General features: G+C 31.9%; 1 protein-coding gene and 1 long non-coding RNA gene across 2 annotated transcripts; both read left to right on the forward strand.

The window, feature by feature from the left end:
• Nucleotides 1–223: 223 nt before the first annotated feature.
• On the forward strand, nt 224–891 carry LOC132803344 (uncharacterized). The gene is made up of 2 exons (XR_009638494.1): nt 224–618; nt 709–891. It is a non-coding gene; the product is annotated as an uncharacterized LOC132803344 (long non-coding RNA).
• Nucleotides 892–3,338: 2,447 nt separating this feature from the next.
• LOC107434738 (uncharacterized) lies at nt 3,339–16,726 on the forward strand. The gene is made up of 21 exons (XM_060815460.1): nt 3,339–3,493; nt 3,656–3,902; nt 4,555–4,629; nt 5,141–5,308; nt 5,930–6,304; nt 6,398–6,472; nt 6,560–6,610; nt 6,727–6,799; nt 7,279–7,330; nt 7,504–7,750; nt 8,407–8,472; nt 9,017–9,184; nt 9,724–10,098; nt 10,685–10,700; nt 10,800–10,945; nt 11,437–11,604; nt 13,180–13,277; nt 13,420–13,666; nt 14,762–14,836; nt 15,343–15,510; nt 16,191–16,726. The coding sequence occupies exons 1-21, from the start codon at nt 3,471–3,473 to the stop codon at nt 16,566–16,568; spliced, it is 3,291 nt and encodes a 1,096-aa protein (XP_060671443.1). The 5' UTR covers nt 3,339–3,470; the 3' UTR covers nt 16,569–16,726.
• The last annotated feature ends 262 nt before the right edge of the window (nt 16,727–16,988 follow it).

Raw genomic sequence — 16,988 nt, forward strand, 5'->3', positions numbered from 1 at the left:
TAATCTAAATATACACACACACACATATATATATATATATATGATCAAGCTTCAATAAAGATGCTAATTTAAAAATATATGAATGTAGATCAAGCAACATTTTATGTGATATACATCAGCACAATATCCTTAAATTAATATTCTCATTGGAGCCTGATTATATATACTAGAGAGAGAATAGTTATTCAATCAAGATATCTTAATTTTATTTAACATCTTTAGGGATGTCAATTTGCCCCGCCCATCCCCGAAACCGCGGTGCACCGCCCCTAACGGGGCGGTTTTTCCCCGCAAAAACGGGGTGACGGGGCGGGCTTGGGCTTACTCTCTTAGACCCGAAGCGGGGATGGGCCGGGACCGGGTATTAAAGACCCCGGCCCGAACCCGGCCCGTATATATTACTTTTTTTTTTAATATTTTGAAAATTAAAATTAAACTTATTCGATTGGTTATGGGCTGAAATTAATGGTATGAAAAATTAAATTTTATATTTTTTTGTGTTTAATAATTTTTGTATTTATTGTTAACTAATTAATCTCAATTTTGTTAGCTTCATCTTCTTCACTGTATGTTGGAGCTTGTTCTTCTACTATGAGTGACATAGAAATTGATGAGGAGGTAAATTGAATTTATTTATTACAAAAAATGTTTATATTAAATTGTTTAAAATTTTTTGATATTATTTAATATTTTTGTCTATTTTTGTAGCAATTAACTCTTACGGAACATTCTTTCATGGAGACTTAAGGAAATGAGAAGTAAAACTTTATTATGTGTGCATGTGTATTTTTATAAATTTTATGTTTATGTATTTGGATTATATTATATTGTATTTTTTGAGAATGTATGTTATTAAAATTATAAATTTGAATTTTGATATCTTTTATTGTATTTTTATTATATTTTTGGTCATTTTATTTATATTTTGCTTATAGAAGAAATTTTTTTAATATAAATTTATCAAAAAAAATTATATCAATTATATGAAAAAAAACAAATGGGGAAACCGTCCCCGCACCGCCACCGATTGGGGAATCTCCGTCCCCGCCCCGCTTCTAAAAAAACGGAAAAAATTACGGGGATGGGATGAAAAATCCCATACGGGGATGGGGACGGGATTTTAAAAACCGGCCCGCCCCACCCCGTTGACATCCCTAAACATCTTCAATAACTTCCTTTGTTGTTTCTTTTGTTTACTTTTCAGTTATTATTTTTCAAATTAGAAAATTTATTATTTTATGGCAATTGGAGCTACAAAATAAATATTCTTTGGCACATAAAAGTTGATGACTCTAATAAATGCTAGAATGAATTAGTAGCAGTGCCACGGCCATCAAATAATAAAAAATCATGTGGTGTTGGTATCACTGATTTTTACAGAGACCTTCCACTAAAATTTTGATAAATGACAAAAGGAATAATATTAGACATACTAAATAAATATATTAAAATATGTAACAAATATCATATATTAATATTTAATTAATATATATTGAATTATATTTTTTTATTTAAAAATTCACTTATCTAAATTATAATAATATATTAAAATATATAACAAATATCATATATTAATATTTAATTAATATATATTGAATTATATTTTTTTATTTAAAAATTCACTTATCTATAGCTAAATTACAATAATATATTAAAATATATAACAAATATCATATATTAATATTTAATTAATATATATTGAATTATACTTCCCTATTTTAAAAATACATTTATCAGTAACCAAATTATAATAATATAATAAATAATAAAATATTAACATACGATACTTAGCATATTTCTTAGTATATTTATGTACTATCCTTAAGTTTACTTGTGACAAAAATAATTAACAGAGATTTCAAAATAACTAAATCAAATTTCCCAATTTATTTTTTTTTCCTTTTTTGCCACATAAAGATTCCTACGATAAATTTTCTTTTCCCAGTTAAATGTTCAATTTTTTTTATTCATTTTTTCCACATAAAGCTTTCTTCCCGTTAAATTTTTTTGCCAGTTAAATGTTTGAATTTCTTTCCTTTCCCAAAAAAAAAAAAAAAATGTTTGAATTTTTTTTCCCATTTTTGCCATGTAAAAATTGCTCTCCGTTTAATTTTTTTTCCCTAATTAGTTTTTTTTTCTTTGGAAAATTTTCCATTCTTACCACGTCAAAATAATCTTTTCCCAATCTTATAAATGATTCTTCTATTTTATATTTCCCCAGTTTAATATTTTTCCCTAATAAAATAATTTCTCTATTTTTTTTTTGAAGAGAATAATTTTAATTTTATTAAATTTAATTTGGCTATTTTAAAATCTCCATCAGCTATATTTTGCTAGTTATCAATAATTTAATGAAATGTGATCCCAGGACTGCATGCTTTTTTTGTTTTTTTTTCATCAAAATATTTGTCAAAGACATTTACAAAATGATACTTGATAATATATTATATGTTGTTCTATTTAATATAATTTAAATATAGATAAAAATAAATCAATTAAAAATTATATAAATAATCAAATAATTTGCTAAGTAAATTTGATTAAAATTTTAATTTATTATTTTAATAAAGGTAGGTTAAATACAAGTAAGAATAGAATAGCTATTCCATATATTTAACTGTTTCTTTGTGTCGTAAATTTTCAAATCCAAAAAAATCTATTATATAGGAATACATATTATTCTATTTTAAAGATAAACCATTGCTTTTAAAAAATTAAATATTTGTATTCTTTCAGGTAAATATATTTATCATATTTAAAATATATTTAAATTTAGAATGATTATCTATATCAAAATTATATAAATAACTATAAAATTTCTCTTTTAATTAATATTTACCAAATTTTATTTTTTTAAAGAAAAATATTTATAAATATTAAATATCAATTCTAATTCAATATTCAATATAATAATTAAATAAATCAATCAGAATAACTATTGTTTTTTTTTTCTTTTTTTTTTAAATTTCGGTGAATTGATATTCCTATTTTATACTAAATGATCTTTTGAATACCGAATGTGCTCTAAATTTTTTTGTTTAGTTTTCATTATTATTTTTGAAATTAGGAATTTTATGTTAAAGGATGTGTTTAATTAAAATCTTTAAAGACTTTAATCAATTTAAAAATTTAATAAAATTGTTAAAAACTCTGTAACAATTTTAAAATATTCAACGTAGATTTTTAAAAACTTAAAAAAAAATCTATAAAAGTAGGAAAACGATATTTGAGTGTCATAAATCGAGGAGTACTGCAAACGTGTGGTTTCGTTTGCACTTACCGATACTGTTAACAAACCAGAAAAAAAAAAAAATGATAAAGATTTTGATTAAATTATTATTAGTTTCTCTTACCTATGTCAACATCAACGACAAAATAAAACTTCTTTTGGTTGAGCCAAGGAAAGGAAACCTCAAACTCTCTCTAGACATTCTTTTGTTTCCTCAAACAATTCAAACAACCAATCATCAATGTCGGAAGCTTCAAAACAAAGGTTCTAATTTTTTACTCCAATGGTTCATGTTGTTTGCTTTTAGCATTTCATCAATTCCTTTAGCCATATTTGTAATACCCATCTTTCATTTTCCCCTGTTAGATTTTCCTGCTTTTCTTTTTGTTATTAATTTGTTATTATATACTTATGGCTGGTCTTCAGGTATGCAGTAGTAACAGGGGCAAATAAGGGGATTGGATTGGAAACTGTGAAGCAGTTGGCCTCCAATGGAATCACCGTGGTATTAACTGCCAGAGATGGAAAAAGGGGTCTTGAAGCAGTTGAGAAATTGAAAGAGTTTGACCTCTCTGGTCAAGTGCTTTTTCATCAGCTTGATGTTACTGACCCTGCTGGTATTGCTTCATTGGCGCATTTCATCAAGACCCGGTTTGGGAAACTTGATATCTTGGTATATATGATTTTTGAGTTTTTATTTATTTATTTATTTTTTCAATGAACTTTTCTGTTTCTTGGATTTTATCTGTTCTTCTCACTCTATCATTACAGTTGATATCTATGAAAAAGAAAAAAGAAAATAAAAAATCAGATTTGGTTGGTTCATAATGTGTAAAAAACCCCAAAATGGTAATTTAGAGTCTATTATTGGGTAAGGAAAGGCTACTTGTTTAATTATGCAACATTCTGGTTTGAGAGTTTTAATCCTAGGGCTAACATTTCTGTGTTGGGTTCTCTTTCATGTCTGATATAATCCCACTTAATGCAACTTTAGAACGCCAAGAATCTGATTTAATAAAACTAGCATCTTTTGGAGTTTTGAAAACTCTGGGCTTGCTCTTTTACATGTCGTTTATGTCACAACATTGTTTTTAGTCTGTGTATTGTTCGGAAATATTAAAAGTTCCAAGCAAGATTATGCATTGAACTTGTTTAGTTTACCTATTTGGTTTCTGTACAGTAATAGTGATTGCTACAAATGCAACAGCGGTTTGAAACATAACTATGGTTCTCTTATTGTCACGTTATGGTTATAAAGGATATCTTCTATGTTATTATTAATATGATAAAACAAAATGATGAAATATTGTTGGAACTTTGAACAGGTAAACAATGCAGGGGTTGGTGGAGTGGAAGTAGATCTTGATGCGTTTTTAGCATTATCCAAAGAAAATGCTGGAGTAAGTTTTTGACGAGCGATTTATGCTTTAAACTTGTGATTAATATCATATACTCTTTTTTTTTGTTTTTTTTTTTTTTTGGGTGCTTTTACCTTAGTTGGAAATCATAATTAACGTTATTCATATCAAAAGCAAGTAACTTGAATGCTGCAAGTTAAGTGCAAATGTTCTGAATTTTTCTGTTTAGTTCTGTTTTTCTTTTTCTGGCCACGGGAATGGTTTCTGGGAAATTGAATACCATGCTAGGCATTTTAGGTTTTGAGGTTATAACAAATGGCCTTGCCATTAATGAGATTCATCCGACGGTTTATAACTGTTTTATTTCAAAATGGATTAGAACTCCCAATAACTGTTTAAGTTTAATATACGTTTAATCAAGTATAAGCATCAATTCACGGTTGGATAAGAAAATTGAAAGGCTATGATAGTTTATCAAAAAGGTATGTCAAATTCCTTTGTACATGGGTACATTCTCCATACTGTAATAACGTATAATCCTCTTGCTGTCCAGGAAGCTCAATGGAGTAAAACAATGACTGAAACTTATGAGTTGGCGGAAGAATGCTTGCAAATAAACTATTATGGTGCTAAAAGGACAGCTGAAGCACTTATTCCTCTCCTCCAGTTTTCTGATTCTCCAAGAATTGTTAATGTTTCCTCTTCCATGGGCCAGTTGCAGGTATATATGAAAGTTACTTAGCATTTATTAAATAAATTATCAGTATGCCACTAACCTACTTACGCTTGAATGAAGTGGATTTTAACTTTGAACCTTGAGTTGGGAATAAAGCGGATGATCTACTAAAATGTTATTTTTTCTCAGTCCTTTTAATGGTTTCCCAATTTAAATGTTATTGGACTATGATTAATTTTTTAAATGTACGCATCACTTTAATCCCCTGGACTTTTAATCCATTTTGCTCTTTGCATTCCAAACTATAGAAACTGTTATACTGCCTCCATGAACCCTTGTTTATTTGTCACATTAGTCCCTGCTATGCAATTTTGTCTTATGAAGTTCACAAAATTTTTTCTTAGGAAAAGCACTGCTTCATATTTGTGTGATTAATTTGATCAAATTCATCTGCTAAATGTGTATGATTGGACGGCTGTGGCATGGAAATAATGGTTCAACAGGGTAATGCCATAGTTTTCGTAGTTTTGAGAGCAAAATGTGTAAAAATGCATGGGGACAAAGTGTTGTACAAAATACTCTGTAAAATTGAAGATATATTTGGAATGATAAGTGTAGGAGCTGATTTAGTTTTATTTTCCTCTCATTTTTTGTTGTTCTGGTCAGCACATAAAAAATGATGAGTTAAAAGGAGTTTTTAGTGATGTTGAAAGCCTTACAGAGGAGAGATTAGATGAACTTTTGGCAGAGTTTCTAAAAGATTTCAAGGAGGGTTCACTAGAAGGTAAAAAATGGCCAACTTTTATGTCTGCCTATAGACTCTCAAAAGCAGCCATGAATGCCTATACAAGGATTTTGGCAAACAAGTATCCCAGCTTCCGAATCAACTGTGTCTGCCCTGGCTTTGTTAAAACCGACGTAAACTTCAATACCGGAGTCTTGCCAGTCGAAGAAGGCGCTGCGAGTCCTGTGAAGTTAGCCTTGCTGCCAAATGATGGTCCTTCTGGCCTCTTCTTTCTTCGGACAGAAGAGGCATCATTTTGATCTTTGGAGTCCTTTCTTAGACACATTATGTTGTTTGTGGAAGAGGGACTTTCTGATGTTGTTTTAGGCTGTATTCTGATTTCACTGAAGAATAAAGCATTCACAAACTTTATTGTCACTACAGCACTGCTGCCACCCAACGACAAGTCGTCTAGCCGTTTATATGTATTGTGATTAGTTTCATGTTATATGTATGTGAAGAACCACAAAGCACTAATCATGGATTTTTTGTAATTTAATAAAACTTTTTAGGGGATGTATTTTCATGGAATTGAAATCGAAATTCATCAGCCAAAATTAATGGTATGTGAATTTGTGATTGATTATCATCTATAAAAATAAAATAAAAAAACGAAACACAACAAAAAGCAACAGAAAATTGTTATCTCTTTATAACCATTATTTTTATTTTTAGTTAGGCTGAGCTCTGGTTTTTGAAGATTAATAGTAACATGAGACAGCCGGAAAAGTGTGAAATTGTAGAAAAAGAAGGTTTTTATAGTTTCTGTACCAAGTACTCTTATATATGGGATTTTCAATGCGCATTGTAGTACTTAAATTTTTATTTTTCATTTTGGGGTGTGCACATACTAGTAGCTTAATAGTTGATAAATTAACATAATCTGAAGTATATATGAATAAAATATTTAGTAAAACGGTGAAGCAAATTTGGTATCTAAAATTTTACAAATAAGTCCGATCAAGCTAGTAACTTCCTGGCTGACATAATCAAGCAAGAAAAAAACAAGAAAAAGAAAATGAAAAAACAAAAAAAGGGTGTAATACAGAGTTATTTAACATCGTCAATAATTTTATATTGCCTGTTTCTTTTGTTTACTTTTTACTCTTGGTTCTTAGCAGGAGGCCCATTTTTTTATCCACCAAAAAAAAAAAAAAAAAAAATTCGTGTTAATGCATTTAGCTGCACAATGCTACAACATAGATCTCCTTTCAGTTTAACTGAGGAAAAGAAAACCTCAAAACACGAACAGCCCAATCATCAATGGCGGAGGCTACACAAAGGTTGTACTTTTTTTTTACTCTAATGGTCTATTTCAGTTTGCATTTTTAACATCTCAATCACTCTCTTAGGACATGTCTATTAACACCCATCTTTCATTTCCCCTGTTTGGTTCTCCTACTCCTTTTTTATTTATTTATTTTTTATTTTGTCATTATTTTGGTTCGTCTGTCAGGTATGCAGTAGTAACAGGGGCAAACAAGGGGATTGGATTGGAAGCTGTGAAGCAGTTGGCCTCCAATGGAATCACTGTGGTTTTAACAGCTAGAGACGAAAAGAGGGGTCTTGAAGCTGTTGACAAGTTGAAAGAGTTTGAGCTTTCTGGTCAAGTTCTTTTTCATCAGCTTGATGTTGCTGACCCAGCCAGCGTTGCTTCTTTGGCAGATTTCATCAAAACCCAGTTTGGGAAACTTGATATATTGGTAATGATTTTTTTAGGGTTGTTATTTTATTTTCTCACATCCATTGAAGTTTTCTGTTTTTGGATTTTATCTTTTCTTCTCACACTCCCAGTACGGACAATATCTATGAAAAAAAAAAAAATTGCAAATTTGATTGGTTTCTAATATGTAAACAAACCCAAAATCCAGTTTTTCCCTTATTAAGTTCTCTTTTGTTTGTTTTGGTAATTTAAAATTATTAGAGTCTATTGTTGGGTATGTAAAAGGCGATTTGTTCAATTGTTTAACATTCTGGTTTGAAAGTTTAATCTTAGGGCTATCATTTCTATCTGGGGTTCTCTATCCTATCTCATATAATCCCACTAAATGCAACTTCAGAACCCCAAGAATCTGATTTAGCAATGATAAGACTTTTGGCTTGCTCTTTGACATGCTACTCATTCCCCAATAATTTATTTATTTGCTTATTTTTTGTTGTCTCTGTAAGAGAATTCTATTGAACTTGTTATTAGTTTCTGTCTAGCAATAGTGCTAGAAACGCAAACATATTTTGAATCACAACTGTGGTTTTGTCTGTCTCTTATCCCCATATGTTTAGTTGAATTGAATTTTATGGTTATAACGTATGAATTTCTATGTTTGCTAATATGACGAAATGTTGTTGGAATTCTGAACAGGTGAACAATGCAGGGGTTGCTGGAGTCAAAGTAGATGTTTCATTGTCGTCGAAAGGAGATGCTGGAGTAAGTTTTTGGCAAGTGATTGTATGTTGAACTTGCAATGAAGATCATATGTTTCTTACTTGTTTTTGGTTGCACTGGTAATCATAATTTAGATAATTCATGTCAAGAGCAAGCAACTTGAAGGCTGCAAATTAGGCGCCAATGTGCTGAATTGTTCTGTTCAGTTCCACTTTTTTTCTTTTTTTCTTTTTTCTTTTTTTTTTTTTTTTTTTTTTTTTTTTTTTTTTTGTGTCTGTGTGTGTCTGTGTGTGTTTTGGTTTTTTTGTGGGGGGGGGGGGTGGTGTGGTTCTCATGGGGATTGAATACCATGCTAGGCATTGCAAGTTTGGGGTTCTAACTAACAGGCCTGTTCCCTGGACAAGGGAATTTTGCCAACATTTTTGATAAATCATTCAAGCTATTAATTAAGGATAAGCATCTTTTTGTGGTTGGATAAGAAAAGTGAAAGGCTATGATGGTTTATCAAAAAGGTATGTCAAATTCCTTTGTACATGGAATATTCTTTACGGCTATAATAAGATATAATTCTCTTCTTACTGTTCAGGAAGGTCACTGGAGTAAAACGATGGCTCAAACTTATGAGGTAGCAGAAGAATGCTTGGAAATAAACTATTATGGTGCTAAAAGGACAGCTCAAGCACTTATTCCTCTGCTCCAGTTTTCTGATTCTCCAAGAATTGTTAATGTCTCCTCTTCCTTTGGGCAGTTACAGGTATGAAAGTTACTTAGCCTTCCTTTAGAAATAAATTATCAGGGTGCTGTAAACCTTCTTATGCTTGAATCAAGTTACTGAATTGGATTGGATTTGAACTTTGAACCTTGAGTTGGGAAGCAAGCAGATTAACCGAGTTATAAAACTCCATAAATTTTATTTTCAATCCTCCCAAATTGGCTGACCAATTTGAGTCTTATCAAACTACTAATAATTTTAAGTTAAACAACACTTTAATCCCCTGAACTTTCATACATTTTGCACTTTGCCGTCCAACCTATAGAAACTGTCACATTGTCCCATCATCCATTGTATTTTTGTCACATTGATCCAATTATATTTGTATATTAAATCTCATCAAAATTGAGGTGAGAGTTTGGGAGCAAAATGTGTAACAAAGCATGGGGTTAAAGTGTTTATTTACCCTAGTTTTTTTGTCAGCCTTATTGAAAAATATTAACCCTTTATAAAATCGGAGCTATGTTTGGAATAAGTCGTTAGAGCTGATTCATTTTCTTTTCCTCTCATTGTTTGATCAGCACATAAAAAATGATCGGTTAAAAGGAGTTTTCAGTGATGCTGATAACCTTACAGAGGAGAGAATAGATGAGATTTTGAGAGAGTTTCTAAAAGATTTCAAGGAAGGTTCACTAGAAAGCAGAAGTTGGCCTACTTTTATGTCTGCCTATACACTCTCAAAAGCAGCCTTGAATGCCTATACAAGGGTTCTAGCCAACAAGTATCCCAGCTTCCGAATCAACTGTGTCTGCCCTGGCTATGTTAAGACCGACTTAAACTTCAATTCCGGAATCTTGCCCGTCGAAGAAGGTGCTGCAAGTCCTGTAAAGTTAGCCTTGTTGCCAAATGATGGCCCTTCTGGCCTGTTCTATATCCGGTTGGAAATGTCATCATTTTGAAATTTTGGAATCCATTTTTGAAAACATTTTTTCTATGTGGAACTTTCTGTGAATTCTCTGACAATGTTGTTTTAGGCAGTTTTCTGAAGTAGATGAGCATGTAAACCTTATGTTTATTTTCTTTTCCTTTTTTTTTTTTTTTTTTTGTTTTTTTCCCGAACTTTTATGAGGAGACTCAGATTTCAGAACAGGTTGTTTCTTAAAGGGGAGACATATATATTCTGACCTAGATTTGAACAAAACAGCAGACCAAATGCATTTTTACAAGTAATTATTGGAAGTCACGAATACTTATACAAGGTATCTAGCCAGGAAGTATCCCAGCTTCCGAATCAACTGTGTCTGCCCTGGCTATGTCAAGACCGACATCAACTTCAATTCCGGCATCTGGTCTGTCAAAGAAGGTGCTGCAAGTCCTGTGAAGTTAGCCTTGCTGCCAAAATAATGGCCCTTCTGGCCTGTACTTTATTCAGTCAGACGTGACACCATTTTGATCTTTGGAATCTGTTGTTCCATAGAATTTTTTGTTTTGTGGGAGGGATTTTCTGATAAATTTTCTCTGATGTTGTTGTGTTTTGGGCAGTATGCTGTATCTCTATGTAATTTTAGCATTTACAAACTTTATGTTGCACAAGAAAAATTTTATGTCATTTATAGCCATATGTTTACTTGAGGTGAACTCTGTGGTTATATATTAGGGAGAAAAAAATCTTCAACCGACTACTGTTACAGTTCTGTCTTTGTTAATATGCTGAAATATTGTGGGAATTCTGAGCTGGTGAACAATGCAGGGGTTAGTGGTGTGAAAGTAGATGTTTCATCATCGTTGAAAGCAGATGCTGGAGTAGGTTTTCGAAGAATGATGTAAGCGTTAAACATCATATCTTTTTCTTGTTTGCTCTTGGTTTAACTGGTAATCATAATACATATGATTCATGTCAAGAGCAAGCAACTTGAAGGCTGCAAATTAAGCTCCAATATGCTGAATTATTCTGTTCAGTTCTGTTTTTTTTCTTTCTTTTTTCCCCTTTTTTTTTTTTTTTTTTTTTTTTTTTTTTGGGTGGTCCAAGAGAATGGTCTCTTGGGAATCTAATACCATGCTAAACGTTGCAGGTTTTGGGGTTCTAACTAACAGGCCTCTTCCCTGGACAAGGGAATTTCACTAACATTTTTGATAAATCATTCAAGCTATTACTTAAGGATAAGCATCTATTCGTGGTTGGATAAGAAAATTGAAAGGCTATGATGGTTTATCAAAAAGGTATGTCAAATTCCTTTGTACATGGAGTGTTCTTTACAGCTATAATAAGATATAATTCTCTTCTTACTGTTCAGGAAGGTCATTGGAGTAAAACCATGGCTCAAACCTATGAGGTAGCGGAAGAATGCTTGCAAATAAACTATTATGGTGCTAAAAAGACAGCTGAAGCACTTATTCCTCTGATCCGGTTTTCTTATTCTCCAAGAATTGTTAATGTCTTGTCTTCCTTCGGGCAGTTACAGGTATGAAAGTTACTTAGCCTTCCTTTTGAAGTAAATTATCGGTATGCCATAAAACCTATTTATGCTTGAGTCAAGTTACTGATTTGGATTGTGTTTCAACCTTGAACCTTCAGTTGGGGAGAAAGCAGATGATCTAAGTTACAAAACACAATAAAATTTATTTCCAGTCCTCTCAATGGTTGACCAATTTGAGTCTTATCAAACTACTAATAATTTTTAAGTTAAACAGCACTTTAATCCCCTGAACTTATCACACATTTTGCTCTTTGCCTTTCTACCTAGGAAACTGTCACATTGTCCCATGAACCATTTTTTTGGGTCACATTAATCCAACTGTGTTTATTAATTTCATCAAAATTAAGATGAGAGAGTTTTTATAGGTTTGGTAGCAAAATGTGTAACAATGATTGGGGTTAAAGTGTTTATTTATCCTAATTGTTTTGTTGGGTCAGCCGTATAGAAAATTATTAACCCTACATAAAATGGGAGCTGTATTTGGAATAAGTAGTTGGAGCTTATTCGTTTTCTATTCCTCTCATGCTGGTTGTTTGACCAGCACATAAAAAATGATTGGTTAAAAGGAGTTTCAAGTGAGGTATGGAGAGAGTTTCTAAAAGATTTCAAGGAACGTTCACTAGAAAGAAAAACTGGCCTGCTTTTATGTCTGCCTATACACTTTCTAAAGCAGCCATGAATGCCTATACAAGAGTTCTAGCCACAAGTATCCCAGCTTCTGAATCAACTGTGTCTGCTCTGGCTATGTTAAGACCGATTTAAACTTCAATTCCGGAATCTTGCCTGTCAAAGAGGGTGCTGCAAGTCCTGTAAAGTTAGCCTTGCTACCAAATGATGGTCCTTCTGTCTCCAGAAAACATATGACTTTCAATATTTTTTATTATCATTTTGAAATTAGGAAATACACACACACACACAAAAAGTAATATTTTTCATTATCATTTATGAAATTATGCACAAAAAAATTCTCCGTAAATAACTAAAGGTAGTATCCAATAAAATTTTAAAATATAATAATTATTATTATTTTTCAAAACACAAAGTAGTCTCTTTCCTTGGTATGAATCATGGCATATAATATAAATCTTGCCTACGTGCAAGTGGGTGTCTTCTATTTATTTATTTTTTTTTTTTTTTTTTAAGGAGAAAAAGAAGAAGCAAATTTAATATAAATTGTCTTCAGAAAACAAAATGGAAAATTCAGTTTTCTTAACAATTCCATTGTCTCCAGAAACGTCACTTTCAAAAAATTTCTATTGTTTACTTTTTGTTGTCATTCTTTACACCAAAAAGTAAACAAAAGAAAGCAAATCTTGACGTGTACAAATCATTTTATACGTTTACTAGAAGGAAAACAATAATTGGATGTTAAAATCTTGACGCGTACAAATCATTTTATGGTGAGCAAGCACTTGCATAGAGAGCCTCCCAACCACAGAAAATAAGTAAATAAGACAAAACAAAAATAATATTTAAATATAATATAATTTTTTTTTTTCTTATACTATGTTTAAAAGAATATAAAATCTAAGGAAAAGAAACCTCAAACTCTAAATATAGTTATTCCTGATCCTTGAAACAATCCAAACTGTAAGCCAAATTCATTTAAAAAAAATCGAAACTATAACCCAAGCAACGATGTCGGGAGCTACACAGAGGTTTGTACTTTCTTGTTATTACACTGGCCCAATAACTCTCTTTAGCCATGTTTATAACACCCATCTTTTCATTCCCTTTGTTTGATTTCTTGCATTTTGGTTTTGTTTTGTTTTTAATTTCGTTATTATTCTGGTCTGTCAGGTTTGCAGTGGTAACAGGGGCAAATAAAGGGGTGGGATTGGAAGCTGTGAAGCAGTTGGCCACCAATGGAATCACCGTGGTTTTAACAGCTAGAGATGAAAAGAGAGGTCTTGAAGCTGTTGAGAAGTTGAAGGAGTTTGAGCTTTCAGGTCAAGTGCTTTTTCATCGGCTTGATGTGACTGACCCTGCTAGTGTTGCTTCTTTGGCACATTTCATCAAGACCCAATTTGGGAAACTTGATATCTTGGTATGATTTTTGAGCGGTTTTTCTTCTATTGAATGTTTCTGTTTCATGTATCTTTTCTTCTCTCTCTTTCACATGCATATAGAATCTCAAGAAAAAGAACAAATAACTGTTGATACAAAAAATCAAACGGTGAATTTGGCATCCTGTAGATCTAGCAAATAGATGACTTCATTAAAAAGCTTTTGGATGCTGATGTGGCCCTGCTCAAAGACTCTAAGTTAGAAGAGAAAATTTGGATGCCAAAGCTATTAAGGTTGTGATATCGTGCATGCCATCGTACCTTAATTGAGATGCATTATTATGAGGTTTTTCTTGAATGATCAGGAAACTGGTCCCAAACTTTAATGGGCTGAATCACAGGGTCAAATAAGGAAATTACGGGAATGATTTAATACACTCCACAATAACAACACAGATTTGATGGTCTGTAATATGCAAACAAACCCAAAATCAAGTTTTCCCTTTTAAGGGTCTCTTTTTTGTCTCTTTTTGGTAACTTTTAAATTTATTATATGGTACAAAGGCCAGTTGTTTGGTTGTTCCACGTTCTGTTGTGAAATTAAATAATTTCTGTCCTGTGTTCTCGTATATATCTGATTTACTCCCACAAGCTGCAACATCATAACCCAAGAATTTGACATGATAAAAATGATAGGATTTTGGAGTTTTGAAAACTGTAGGCGGGCCTTCTCTTTGGCTTCCAAGAAAGAAGGTTTCAACTTTAAAGGCGTATATATAGCCCATCAATTATATGCAAGATGTTAATATACATCTGAATTTTATTTTACTTTACTTTGTATGTCTTAAAGTTTTGCACTCTATTGTTTCCTCAGGTTGGAGAAACAGTTGTTTATAATGTTTTATTTCTGGTATAAGATCACTTGACATACATGTTTGTGAAACCATGTTTGATTTGGTTTTAGCTAATAACTAATTCACTAAACATTTGTTGTTGTACCATCTACTCTCGAATATTACTGAATTGTTAGATGGAAGTGTGGCTCTGCAGATTTCATTGTATTTATTAATTGTCTAATCTACTATGTTTTGTTAATATGATAAAATAATAATGATGCGTTGGAAATTCTGGAACAGGTGAACAATGCAGGGGTTTTGGGAGTGAGCGTAGATGTCGATGCATATTTATCATTGATGAAAGGAGATAATAGAGTAAGTGTTTGTTGACTGATTTAATTGACGGTATAGTTTTTGTTGTTTGAATGCAATTTGTTTGTGAATCCGTATTAACACAGTTCTAACCAAGAGTAGCAATTTCAATGCTGCAAAGTGGAAATGTGCTGACTTCTTCTGTTTTTGTTGCGTTTTTGCCAAGAGACTGGTCTCTTGGAATATGAAAACCATGCTAGGCATTGAAGGTTTTAGGGTTAGAGGTTTATAACTATAATGAGATATAATAAGAATGGTCTCTTTGGAATTAAATACCATCCTAGGCTTGAAGGTTTTTGGGTTCTAACTAACAGGCTTGTTCCATGGACATGGGAATTTCACAGACATTTTTGATAAATCATTCAGGCTATTAATGTAAACGTCCATTCACTGTTGGAGAAGAAAATTGAAAGGTTACGATGGTTTATCAAAAAGGAATATTAAATTCCTTGGTACATGGAACGTTCTTTATAACTCTTATAAGATATAATTCTCTTTGTACTGTGCAGGAACGTGATTGGAGAACAGCAACGACTCAAACTTATGAGCTAGCTGAAGAATGCTTACAGATAAATTACTATGGTCCTAAAAGGATTAATGAAGCACTTATTCCTCTTCTCCAGCTTTCTGATTCCCCAAGAATTGTTAATGTTTCCGCTTCCATGGGGAAGTTACAGGTATGGAACTTAACTTAGCCTGTAATTTCTTTAGAAAAATGGTTTTTTAATTTGCTCTGTAATTTATGTATGCTTAAATTCAGTTATTCATTTGGTTTCAATTTGAATCTTGAGTTGGTAAAGTTGCAGATGATCTATCTTACCAAACATAACAAAATTTTATACCCAGTCCTCTTAATGGTTGACCAATTTTAGTCTTTATAGAACTATGAAAAAAAATTAAGGTAAATATTTATTCCCCTAAATTTCCTTAACTACTGAAACTGACACACTGTCCCCATGAACCATTGTTTCTTAGACAAATCAGTCCAGTTATGCAATTTTGTCTTATGAATTTTGCAAGATTTGTTTTACACACTGGATAAAAATGATAATGAATTGCATAAAAAAAGTTATAAAATTTGTTGAATTATGTTTATATCATTTTCATCAAGTTTATATGTCAAAATGCAAGATTGGCTTTTTATGAAAAAGAAATAATAGTTCAGGGGGAAGAGTGTTTTCTAGTTTTGAGGACAAAATGAAAAATGCGTGGACAGTGAAGGGGGTGAAGTAATAGTTATCTCTGTTTTTCTTTTATGTCAACAAACAAACCATTGATAAAATTGAAGTTATGTTTGGAATGAATAATTTTGCTAATTTGGTTTTTTTTTTTTTTTTTGGTTCTCATGTTGTTTTAGTTTATAGAAAATGATTGGGCAAAAGGAATTTTTAGTGATGTTGAAAGCCTCACAGAGGAGAGAATAGATGAGGTTTTGAGAGAGTTCCTAAAAGATTTCAAGGAAGCTTCACTAGAATGTAAAAATTGGCCAACTTCTACCTCTGCCTACATAGTATCGAAAGCAGCCGTGAATGCTTATACAAGGATTCTAGCCAAGAAGTTTCCTAGCTTCCGAATCAACTGTGTCTGCCCTGGCTATGTCAAGTCTGACATGAACTTCAATACCGGCACCTTATCTGTCGAAGAAGGCGCTGCAAGTCCTGTGAAGTTGGCCTTGCTGCCGAATGATGGCCCTTCTGGCCTTTTCTTTTTCCGATCAGAAGTGTCATCTTTTTAAAATTTTGGGATCCATTGTTCGAGACATTTTTTTCTTTGTGGAATTTTATGTGAACTCTATGATGATGTTGTGTTATGCAGTATTCTAAATTCTCTCTTAACGAGCATGTACTTTTATGTTTTTATAAAACTTATATTAATAAGACTCGGATTCCATTACAGGTAGTTTTGTATAGTTTCAAGAGAAGACATCTATTTTCTCACAATGATGTGAACAAACACAGCATACCAAATACATTCTTAGAAGTAACTATCGGAAGCAATAAAAAATGTATGGACTCATATATATGCTTTGATTCATTGACCATGAAAAACACAAACAACAACATTAAGAATAAAGAAAACAAAAAACGCCAAAAGGTTAAGAAGAAAAGATGTACTATTATTTATCTCTGAAATTAATAGATAAATACCTTCTCTC

Source organism: Ziziphus jujuba, chromosome 3 (genome assembly GCF_031755915.1).
Source record: "Ziziphus jujuba cultivar Dongzao chromosome 3, ASM3175591v1".
Classification (NCBI taxonomy): Eukaryota; Viridiplantae; Streptophyta; class Magnoliopsida; order Rosales; family Rhamnaceae; genus Ziziphus; species Ziziphus jujuba.